At 29.3% G+C, this 12732-nt stretch overlaps 2 protein-coding genes across 2 annotated transcripts; both read left to right on the forward strand.

Moving 5' to 3' along the window:
- The first annotated feature begins 7699 nt into the window (after positions 1–7699).
- Positions 7700–8664, forward strand: LOC132803275 (3'-5' exonuclease-like). The gene has a single exon (XM_060815874.1). It carries the CDS (start codon positions 7805–7807, stop codon positions 8519–8521), a length of 717 nt encoding a protein of 238 aa, XP_060671857.1. The 5' UTR covers positions 7700–7804; the 3' UTR covers positions 8522–8664.
- A 1651-nt stretch (positions 8665–10315) lies between these two features.
- On the forward strand, positions 10316–11147 carry LOC112492334 (uncharacterized). Its single transcript, XM_048478205.2, has 2 exons — positions 10316–10478; positions 10774–11147. The coding sequence occupies exons 1-2, from the start codon at positions 10385–10387 to the stop codon at positions 10995–10997; spliced, it is 318 nt and encodes a 105-aa protein (XP_048334162.2). The 5' UTR covers positions 10316–10384; the 3' UTR covers positions 10998–11147.
- The last annotated feature ends 1585 nt before the right edge of the window (positions 11148–12732 follow it).

Consider the following 12732-nt stretch of genomic DNA (forward strand, 5'->3'; position numbering starts at 1 on the left):
ATCCGGCGTACCAAACGCCCTCTCAGCATTTCTTTCTTTCTATTCGGTTGAGATTAATTAGCCTGCCGTGTGTTTTGACTGGGTAGAATAAGACAAATATATATTAAGGACATTTATAGAAAATTCTATATCATTGGTGTCTGCTAGGGCCTGATTTTCCGATTCTTTCCATGTAACTTTTCCTATATATGCACTTTATGTTTTCACAGTGATATATTATAATGAAATTAATTTCTTACACGATATACTGTCCCATGTGAACTCCAAGTTTTCAAGAGCTCCAGAGGGAGACGAAAAAAAAAAGGATAGGAAAAGAGACAGGAAAGAGTAGCGGGCTTACTTTAATTTTGTCAAATTATTAAACCAACTTTGGAACATAATAGCGTTTTGGATTTTTAAGTTGAATTACTACTTTTTTAAAAAAACTTAAAGCAGATGATGAAAGATGGATTATTTTTTCTTTTATATATATATATATATATTTTTTTTTTAACACTCTTCAAGAGAAAGAAAAATAATAATTGAAGAAAAAGAACTACTATCAATTGAGGACCAAAGTGAAGGCATTGGGCCAAATTATCCAATTCAAGTTAAGGGAAAAAAAAAAAAAAAAAAGAGTAGCAACAGCTGTTTATTAATGTGCATGATTGAAGATTCGTGATTTACGGGAAAAAAAAAAAACTATTTGTTAGTATTTATCATTTCAACATTGTTTTAATTGGTTCTCATCACTAATATATAAAGTTAGAAATAATAAAACGTTTTTCAAAACGAATTATTATTATTATTATTTTCTTCTTCTTTTCTTTTGAAGCTAAGAACATGATGATGTCGTTGGTACTTGCTTTTTACAAATCTTCAATGATGTTGGTGGTAATTTCAACCAATATGTTAATTTTTGTATTCCCAATTTGTTCATGTTTGCGGCTAAAAAATGCATCTCTTCTAATTTGATATATATCTAGAGGAGAGAGAGAGAGAGATTAATAAAAAAAAAAAAAAATCAAAGCTCGTTTCCTATACAGTTTATTTTGTTTAAATTCACTTTAAGTTTTTTTTTTTCTTATTTTATTTTATTTTACTGGTTTGTGAGAATTTAAATTGCTTTAACTTGGTTAGCAGAAGGGTAAAAAAAAAAAAAAAAAAGTCACTTTAATTAACTTCATTATGAGTGGCCCAAAAACATTTTTTTCCCCCCTAACATTAGAAATGGAGGATTTGAACTTATTATCTAGAATACAATAGCTTTTACCACTAATTTCTCTTGTAAAACTTAAAAAGGTGCTTGAACTAAGTTCATAGATCCAGTTTGTTACTTCAGCATATCAGTACGTTTTTGTTGTCCTCTGCCAATTATCATTATTATTTTTTAATTCAATCACCCTTTCTAATTTTTTTGTATAAAATATACAAATTGGTTTAAAGTTACAATTGAAACCAAAAAAAAAAAAAAAAAACTATTTCTTAGTATTTATCATTTCAACATTGTTTTAATTGGTTCTCATCACCAATATATAAAGTTAGAAATAATAAAACGTTTTTCAAAACGAATTATTAAAGTTACAATTGAAACAAAAAAAAAAAAAAAAGTTAAAAAAAAAGTACTAAGATACGCAATCTCAAAAACCAATGCCTATTAACTTTAATTATTATTATTGTTTTTCAATCTATCAATCAAACGGCGCAATTTATTAGTTTATATTTTTTTCCCTTTTTTTTTGGTGAAATTTGATTATGTGTCTTTGTAAAATATATATATATATATATATATATTTCATAAATTGGAAAGAAGGATTTTATTGTAAGAGCATTTTTAATGGTTTTTTTTATTGGAATCTATGTGGTATTGATTTTGGAAAGTGTTCATATTTATATGATATTTTTTCTATTTAATAGATAATGTTTTGGACAATTTCTTTTCAATGGATTTTTTTTAAAATGTCATAAAATGCTAATGTATAATTTTTTATTTTAAAATTATATCGAATTAAAAAAATCAAAAACCCATACAGAAGTTATTTTTCTTTTAACAAAAGTCAATAAAAATAAATAAAATGCTAATTTAGCCTGTCTAACAAAACTTCTATAAGTATACAGTATCCTTTACAGTTTTTATTTCCTTTGTTGCCACATCACCTTGACAGAACTAATGCACACAACCATTGGAGATGATTTTTTTAAAAACCCTATCTATTTATCTGATGTGGTAAAAAATTTTTAAATAGACAGAATTAATGTACAGAGCCATTGGAGATACTTTAAGAAAATTTGAATTCAGAATTTGAAAGTTATCATAAATGGTTATTATCAACTAGATTTGTTAGAAAAATTATATACAAAATATTACCATACAGAATAGCAAAGTTGAGGAGCATAAGATTAATATATAATACATAGAAAGCTTAGAAACAAAGAATAAAATAAATTGCAAAAATATTGATAAGCTTAATTTAAAACAGCTCGTAAAAGATATTAAAAAGAAAGCTTAAAAATAAAATACTCTAGACAAGTAAAATAATAAATGAAACATTAATATAAAAACTTGATAAAATGAAATTGGGATGTAGCATTTGAACATTGCCTTTGAGGCTTGTGTTCCACACAGTATATTAAAGGTAGATTCGCCATTTTAGATGCTAGTGAATTTAAGTACATCTATTTTCCAAGATATAACAAACTAATAAAAGCTTCTAATGTTGCATCTTTGAGCTTCTCTTTGTGAACTTGAAATTATTAGAATTCCACCACAGTGATGACCCTTAGAAACCTCTAAGAAAATATTAGAATGATATGAGAAGAAAGCCATATAATTTCTTGAAAGCTATATAATTTCTTTTCATGTTCTCCTTTTATTTTGTCTAAATTCCTTTTTTCACAAGAAAAAGGATTAGACAATTTATAGGCCTCAACAAAAGCAGGAGATTTAATATGGTTTTTAAAATGTTTAATAACATTTGCCATTAAATTCTTTTAATTTAATTGACTATTACAATTGTTTGTTGTTAAATTCTCATAATTAAATAGTCGTTACAAATTCATTCAAAAGTAGTAACCCTCAAATTAAAAACCAATTGTCAAGTTATTAAAATGGATGTTACTATCATTAAAACATTTTTTAACACCAAATTCTTCAACAATCCTCCACATGAATGAATGACATAATGACTCAAAAAGAAGTTTAAGACCCAAAAATAAAACAAAAAAGACATTGGTGATAGAGTTCTACGGTCGAAACCTGCATAAGATAGATAAACGTTACCTTTTGAACCTTTCATAATAAGAATATGTTTACTCTATTGATTAAATGGTAGATGCAATGTCTTTGAACTATTCTGCCATTTGTGTAAGCGATAATATATACTTGACATGTGAATCCTTCCTAACAAATTTTAATTTTCATTGTTATATCCATTTTGGCTATAAGCTTCTTCCTAATTTCACGAGAGTTTTCTAAAGAACTGAGCCTTTTACAATTCTCTTTTGAAGCAGTCCTACTTCTCCCCATTTTCCTCCTAAAATAGACTATCATAATTTTTAAAATAAGGCATAATATGTCTTATGGTCCATTATTCTCAAAATAATCCCGACTATTGTAAGTGATTCCTTCTCCAACCATGGACCTTTGAAGTGCTTGGTGCCCATTTGTCACACTCCTCAAATTCGAATGAAAATGATCAATGCTGTTGTTTGATATACTCCTCTAAATATGCGTCATTCTTCCACCAACTCGATTTCACACGTGAAGTTAGTAAGGCTATTCGCCTATCCTGAGTTAACATTCTAAATAACATTGTTTAAAAGGTCATCATATTCATATGGTAGGAAATCAATAAAATGTTGAATTGCTTGCTCAAAGTCAATGGATCATGAATCAAAAGTTAAAAATACATGCTTGTCATAATTTTAATTTGTGTGCGTATGTTATGCTAAAGTTTCTTCTTATAACCCATGGAATAGTCATGGGACAACAGTTCAAGAAAAATGGATGGCCTATTCATCTTTCAATGTGTTAGAAAAAATACACAACCAATGTTTAATAATTGTTGCTAAGTCAAGTATTGCAACAAAAATAAAAAGCCAAAGATAAAAATAATAACCAAAAAAAAAAAAAAAAACCAAAATTTTATTCTCTTTCTTTTTTTAAAAAATTCCTCTATGATGATGTCATCATCGACGGCAACTTGCTATCGTCACCTCATAGTTGACAAGGCAAACATCAGCGTCCTCCTAACCAGATCGACATGCGAACTTGGTTGACTTGCTCCTAAACAATGTAGTTTTGGACCATTTTCTACCTCCATGTAGGTCACAAGTCAACTGAGTTTCCTGCAAACAGGTTGCAGATCTGACTCACCGACTCGACTGGAAAACAAGGTACCTTTGTGAATGGTAGGCAAAATCAAGACAACATTTTTATAGGCCAAGAAGTTGTTCACCTTCTCAAGCGGAAAGGATCAAGGAAGAAGTCTGAATTGGTTTTCAAGACTAAAATACGTAAACTAACCATTATTAAACAATTTAACAAAATAATACATAATTAAACATACCTTGCTTTTAAAAATCGATGTTCACATTGATCAACAATATCAGCACTAATCCAATGGTAACCCTTTTTGATTTGGTATCTTCACTCAACTTTTAATATTTGATATAAGCCTATACATTGCACAATTCTATAAGTCTAACTAGACAGCGATGTCAGAAACAAATACTAGATACTTGTTGTTAGCAATAGACTTTATAGGCTTTTCCATAACCACTCAGATACCAAATGATATAAACTCATATGTTTATAAATTGAAAAAAAAAAAAAAAAAAAAAAAAAACTTAGAAATAAAAAAGAAGAAGAAGATAGTATAGATTTTTTGAGAGATTCCAACGACCAAATAGGAGTTTTGAAGAAACCCAATCTCCCAAGATCAAAATAATGATCCAAACATTTTAACAGGAATAATACACGCCTCTTTCATTCATTTTATGATTGCCATTAAGTAAAGAATAATACACCAAATTATTCCTTATAACTAAGCGTAAATTACATCATAACAATTAATTACCTATAAAATAGCCTTAATCATTCATTTCATGACTGCCTTTAAGTAAAGAATAATAAACCAAACTATCCCTAATCACTAGGCATAAACTACATTTTAATAATTAATGACCTACAAAATGGCCTTAATGAATGGTAAAAAATAAAAAAATAAAAAAAAGCATAATGTTAAAAAATAGGAAAGCATAAACTAACCACTACTAAATAGTTTAACAGAATAATTTATAATTAAATAATAAATATCTACAAATACTGCGATCATAACAAAATCTTTCTGATGAACAAGTTGAATATGCTACCATTGATGCTATGTGTCTTCTGCACTTGAGTTGTCCTTGTTGAAGGGATCCAGAAGAGTCAGCCCTGTCCCATTCCCAATCCATCACCATTCTTGCAATGTCAGCTATGGGCCTCCTCCACCTCAGCTTTCTTTCTTCTCTACCACCACAAATTGTTTAGAAGAAAAAGATTGAAAAATTTTGCTGTGATACATATTTTTGTATTAAAATAGAGGATGAAATAAAAGAAAAACATGTGATTTTTAATTTATTACATTATCTTTGTATATGGACAGTTAATTTCCAATTATATCAGCATTATCGATATGGTGCCTCATGGCAGAGTATGGGTCCCATTTTGCCATATGAGACAGTAAATGCTGGCCTGATTGTATACTTTGTCGCAGCAGAGCAGCTTCTCTGTTTCGCTATCTCGTTCTATTTCTTGAAATTGACTTGCCTATGTACACACCAAGGTAGACGTGAGTGTCCTTTGCATGTAATATTATTAGGCAAATTTTATTTAAATTTTGTTTAATTTTGTAATAATTGTATTCATGATTTTTAATTAAAAGATTGATCGATAAATTTTGAATATATTTTTTTGAAAAAAATATAGATCTAACTGAAGTTAAAAAGAAAATTAAAAAAGCTTAAGTGAAAATTTTCTTATATCAATTTGTTTGATGTAAATGTAATTATGATGACTTATTTGTAATTATATCTAAGTAAATGTCCTATAGAAACCTTCCATATTCTCAACATTTTCATTTGCTCATCTTTATCAGATGTGCACATTTCTCATTAACCTTGTCTAAGCTACTCCTCTAATGAATTTCTCCTCTTGCTCAAAAATTATATATGCTCGGCTCCTCCTTAAATTATTTCAATATCACTTGCTAAGGGCTGACTGTATGCTTGGCTTGACCACGTACTCGGCTTAACAAATAAGCTGATCATGTGCTTAGCTCACCAACATGCTTAGCTAGCCAATATATTTATGCTCGACTCATCAACGTGCTCAGCTTCTCTCCAAATTATTCGCACGACTAAATGCTTTGAGATTTGAGACTATAGTGCTTAAAGCTTTTTGTTTAGACATGGACTAACAAGAAACTATGTTCTGTTATTCTTGTATGAAAAATAATAAATCTTTCAAGGAATGCTGTTTTTATAACAAAAAATAGTTTTTTGTATACTAAATGGTCAAATAAGCTCCAAGTATTCTATCGTTTATTTTGGAGGAGGCTCGGAGTACTTCATGATTTGTTTGGTTTTAATGATGGGTTTGGAGATTTTGTTTCCAAATGGAAATGTTGGCGGAATTGAATTTGGAGTGAAAAATGATGATAGTTTTAGAACCCCCCAAAAAACAAAAAATGTTAGCAAGGTTTTCAAGTAAAGCCTATGAAATTAAGTTCCTAACTCAAATCATATAAATTGATCAAATTCAAACAAAACATGCCCCAGCAAAACGGAAAATGCGAAAGAATACATTTTGATTTTCTTTTTTTTTTTTTCTTTTTTTTTTGTTTTAATAAGAATACATTTTGATGTAGACATGGATTGTGATTGGAAATTGAATTATGAATATTGCTACTTTACACTATTGACAATGTTTGCTTACAAGTATAAGAAAATCAAGAAGTCATTCTAAGCATTTAAATAGGTCCAAATTTTCTTTTTTTTTCTTTTTGGACCATTTTTGTTCACTATCCATATGATATCGTGTGGTTCAAAAATATTAACAATTTTTAAAAAAATAAAATAAACTTTTTTAAAATAAAAATTCTATCTTTTATTCAACAAGAATAAGAATAAAAAAAAATAAAAGGTTGCATGCCATTTTATGAAGGTTGACTTAACCCTAAAGATAAGGTTTGACTAACAGAAGATGGTGTCAATGAAAAAAAAAAATGGCAAAAAAAGAAAGATAAATTGAGATTAGTCAATTGAAGCTTTAATTTTCTGAAAAAGTTACAAAATAATAATAATAATAATAAATCAGGGTGTTATTATAATTTTGTATTGAATAAAGTTATATTTTTGAAAGGGTAAATTTTAATGTTAGTCCAAGTCAACCATTTTCTTTCTTTTCAAGTTTCGACCCATGCCCAATTCACCCAAAAAAAACAAAAAAGAAAAAAGGTTAGGACCCACCGCCCTCTTTAGATATATTAATTATTTGTAGAAACGAAAGAGCTAGATTGTGGGTCCCATTATGCCAGATGGCACAATGTGGTTCCACTATGCTAAAAAATCTTTTAAAAAATAAATCTTAAAAAGAATAAAAATAAAAAAAACGCGTTGAAAAAGCGCGTTATTTTTTTCTATAAAACAGGGATAACCCAGGCTTATTTTATTTTATTTTAATGTTTTTTAAATTTTCTCAAAGCCCTAAAAGCTCGCTGCCGATCTCTTTTTGTGTTTCTCAGAGATCACTCTCTGTTTACTCTGTTTTCTTCAAATCGTGATGGAGGGTTGTTATCGCATGCACTATTCCGGTACTACAATTCAGACCACGGTTACTTCTTCTGCTACCGTGGTTGACCGATGGATATCAACAACCATTGAAATTCATCGTCACAGACTTTCCAATCTCATTCTCGGCCTCGACATCGAATGGCGTCCCTACTTTCAATCCCAAGATCGAAACCCAGTTGCAATCCTTCAGATTTGCGAAGGCCATCGATGCTTGATCTTTCAGCTACTCCACGCCGACTCAATTCCCATGTCACTGCGCCAATTTCTGGCTTTCCCATACTTCACTTTTGTGGGTGTTGGGGTTCAAGAAGACGCGGAAAAACTCTTTCAGGAACTGCAACTGAGAGTTGTTAGTACTATGGATTTGGCCCAACTTGCGGCTGATAGATATGGAGTCGAAGATTTTAGAAGAAAGGGCTTGAAGAGGTTGGCCATGGAGCTGATTGGCAAGTACATGGAAAAGCCCAAACATGTTACTCTGAGTCAATGGGATGCCAAGAATCTTTCTGATGAACAAGTTGAATATGCTACCATTGATGCCTATGTATCTTTTGCACTTGGGTTGTCCTTGTTGAAGGGATTCAGAAGAGTCAGCCCGGTCCCATACCCACTGCATCAGCATTCTTGCAATGTCAGCTCTTGGCGTCCTCCACCTCAGCCTTCTTTCTTTGTGGTGTACACTCAACCACCACCACAATTTGTTTAAAAAAAAAAAAAAATGAAAAATTTTGTTGTGATACATATTATTGTATTAAAGTATAGGATGAAATTAAAGAAAAACATGGGATAATTACAATATCTTGTATATTGACAGTTAATTTTCAATAATTAGCATTATTGATTTTTTGATTTTTTTTTTCAGATATTTTATTATCATTATGTTTATTTTCCAATTAAGTGTAGCTTCGATGTTTAGTGTAGAAGGTCCAACTCGAATGAAGAGACAGTAAGATTTTGGTTATTAGAAATGGGTAGTTAGAAGCCCTATTGTGGTTACAAATCTCGACTCTAAACAATATCGATGATATGAAAAACTAACTAGTATTCAATTAGTCTGTTCTGACTATATAATATGTGAATCATTAATGTCCTTTAGTGTTAGAAAACTCTTGTATGTCAAAACTATCACCTATCAACTTAATAAATATGATGCATGAATAGTCTCTGTAAGTCCAAGATATTTGACTACTGAATCTACAAATTGAAGTCACTTTGCAATGACAGAAATGTAATGATGTTAGAAAGCCTTTTCTGATCACAAACAACTGTAAGAAATTTTATATACATGCTTAAGTTTATTTATTTACTACTAGATGTCCTTATTTATTTGTTACACCTGCAGAATACAGATGGAGATGAACAATGAATAATTCATGTTTTGTTTTGGGAAGTAGAATGATTCAGGCTCTTTGAAAATAAATTTAATGAATTTTAAACTGATTGTCAATTCACTTGACAGACAAAAAATAAAAAAAGACCAAAGCCACATATATATGGCTGTGCTTAATTTTGACAGCAAAATTAAGTGTAAATAATGGAGTGTTGACCCTGTTTTGGATGGATTAGGATTTATTAGCCCAAGCTTAAAAGAGAGAGATGGGGGGGGGGGGGTGTTTAGAGGAGGAGAGAGAGAGAGAGAGTAATAAAAAATAAAAACCACTTAACTTTTTTACAAGAACTAAGCCACTTATGACATGATCGAGTCAAATACTGCCTACCATTTCCCAAGGCCAGATCAACTTGAAAAATTGCAACCAGAAAAGGTAATTTTAGGAATTTGGCTCCATCTATAATTTGAATTTTTTAAGCTAGTTATTACACTTGAACTGGCCTTTTTCCAAAGAATGAACGCCCATTATTGATTGCAACTAAAGAAGGAAGCAAATTTGGATATAAAACCTGGATTTTGCTGATCATAAATGGAACTCTGAAAAAATAAAATTAACAGAGGGGGGGGGGGGGGGGGGGGGGGGGGAAGAAAGAAAGAAAAGGAACTTAGTCTCTCCTAAAAGAAAAATTACTTTTTTTTTATTTTTTGTCTTTTTACAGCAAAATTACTTGGTGAAAAAGATATCACACTTCAACTATTGGAGCTGTCACTTAATTAAAGATTCTATATATGTATATATATATATATATAATGCCTTTTGATTTAGCAAACCAAGTTGATTGATTTCTTCCATTTAATTTGTTATTTTTTAAGTGGTAGTTGCTTAGAGTTTAAGCTTGAAGCATGTTACAAATTGGAAGAGAATGAAAACGACAGGACAAAAAGTCGAACCTTTATAAATGTCAACCTCTCAAATTTTTGTACAGTTTATTCTCATCGATATAAACATAGTATAATGTAAAATAGTGAAAAGTCAAATTTACATATACTAGTTATATATAGTATAAATCTGTGTTCCAGCTAAGTTATTTGAATTAATTCATTTGTTTATATAGCAATATATATATATATATATATATAACACATAGTCATGTCACTTTACAAGGCTTCCCTAATTGATATTACTTTTTTCTAGAGCGCTTTCTCGCTTGTTTGCTCTGCTTCTGATAACATTCCACAATGTACTATTTTCCAGCAAACTTTGTGAAAATTGCAGTCACCTTTTTGCTTCTCATGGCGGATTTTCCTGCATCTTATGCATTTTCTCTTTACGGTAATTAATAATAATAATAATTATTATTATTATAATGTTTTCCATTCATATATATGCTAAAAAATAAATACCGATAATTGAATAAAATCCATATTCTGAATTTTACATCTCATTTTATAAATTCATATGCTTCTTTTTTAGAATTTTGGTATGCTTTAATGTGGCATAAGAGCTTTCAAATCCTAAGTTTAAATTAAAAATAAATAAATTTAGTTTTCAATAAGATTCTTGTGTAATGAATCATTAATTTTGTTTTTTTGTTTTTTTTTTCTTTGTTAATTTCTTATGTATGTAGCTAGTGATGATGTGATTGGATCCACAAGAAGAGAAGGTTGCCAGGGATGTGAGAGATTAATGGAGGAAATAATGAAGGACCACCATATCCAACCCTTCCGGAATCTGAGATCAAGAGAGGGTAGACGGTCTCCACCACCACCACCAATCAAAAGTAGACAAAAAGCCACGAAAGCGCCTCCTCAACGTCTTGCAACTCCTCCTCCTCCTCAGCTGATTGTCTGATTAAATTATTTATCTTTACGTTAATTTCCTTTGTATTACTTTCTTTAAAAATAAATAAATAAAAAAATTTCTTCGTTTTATGCATTCATGCCATTAATCTCTTGGTTTGGTTTGTAAACCATACTCTACTTGCTATTTTATTTTTTTCTTTTAATATGCTTATTAAATATAATTTTTTTGGAGACCAGAATAAATAATCATCTATTCTTCTTCTTCATTTTTTTTTTTTTTTTTTTTGGGTCTCCTAAACCATCATTCGCCTGATTCAAATTAAGGAACACTTTATTAGGAATTCTTTGGTCTCAGACTTAGAAGGAAAATTTCTCCAAAAAATAAAAAATAAAACTTAGAAGGAAAATTGGAATCAATATTGAGGCCTAACGTCTTGGCTTGGGCTATACATATTGGGCTTCCTTTTAGATCATTGGGCTTTAATTCGGGTCCAACTTGAGATCCACATTTTTTGTGCAGTACAGCGAGTAACGGTCAGGACGGCAGTAATTTAACACAGCATCACTACGAATCACAGTAAAATAGAATTGATATACTTTCGTTATAAATTTATATTTTTAATTTTAATTTTATTTAAAATTATTATTAATTAAATATTTGTTTGTATTTATAAGTATAGAATTAAATATTTTAAAAATGTTCACAAATATATAATTAAATATTTTAAATATATTTAAAAATATGTTCACATATATATAACTAAATATCTTAAATATATTTAAAAGTATATAGTATACATGAATATTTCAGATGTGTATAGAAATAACGACTAAATATTTCGAATGATTTAGAAATATATGATTGAATATTTTTAGAGATAAATATCTTAAATATATTTAAAAGTATGCGATTAAATATCTAAAATGTATTTAGAAGTATACAATTAAATATATTTATAGATGTTCATAATTTTTAGATCCAATATTCTAACAAATATAATTTTTTATTGTATAAAAGTGTTTTAAATGGAAATAAAATTTTGTAAAATTTCTATAACTTTCAATTTCATCTAAAAACGTTGTGAAGAATTTTTATAAAATAATATTTAATTTGTAAACTATTTGTGGACAATAAAAAAAAAATTTAGGTTAGTTAAGTCTATAAATTATAGATATTTTCGATATTAGAAATATTATATAAAATTATTTTATATTTTTTATACATATTTAAATAATAATATACAAAAAACAATACCATATAAAATCCATTTAAAATTGTGAAAAGAACTTCTCCAATACAAACTAAAATCATTCATTCTTACCCGTTTTTATCTGTTTCTTGCTTCAGTCATGTAGAATGTTGTAATCTCTTTCAGTCTTAAATTTGCTTTCTTTCTCTTTCAATTCTGTTTCTTATTTCAAAGAAAAACCCAGCAGATGCATGCTTTGATTCCTAAGACCCATCTACTTGGCCCATTCTATGCATCTAGAATTGTAAGGTTTCATGCCACTAATGGGGATCTGATATTGATTTTTTCTTTTTCTTTTTTTAAGATAGTTTATTACCATTGTGTATAATTTCCAATTAAGTGTAGCTTCTATGTCGAGCATAGGAGGTCCAAGTCCAATGAAAAAGACAGTAAGTTTTTGGTTAAATGAAATGGGTTGTTAGAAAAGCCCCATTGTGGGTACAAACCTTGACTCGATCGAAACAGTATGGATGATACGGAAAACTAATTAGTGTTCAATTAGTCTGTACCAACAAATTTTACCCAAAAACAAAA

Source organism: Ziziphus jujuba, chromosome 3, assembly GCF_031755915.1.
Source record: "Ziziphus jujuba cultivar Dongzao chromosome 3, ASM3175591v1".
NCBI classification, from domain to species: Eukaryota; Viridiplantae; Streptophyta; class Magnoliopsida; order Rosales; family Rhamnaceae; genus Ziziphus; species Ziziphus jujuba.

Excerpts from the sequence above, each read along its gene's own strand:
- LOC132803275 (XM_060815874.1), top strand. The coding sequence starts at position 7,805 with ATGGAGGGTTGTTATCGCATGCACTATTCCGGTACTACAATTCAGACC.
- LOC112492334 (XM_048478205.2), top strand. The coding sequence starts at position 10,385 with ATGTACTATTTTCCAGCAAACTTTGTGAAAATTGCAGTCACCTTTTTG. Across the intron at positions 10,479-10,773 it reads TTATGCATTTTCTCTTTACG|CTAGTGATGATGTGATTGGA; the intron begins GTAATTAATAAT and ends TTATGTATGTAG.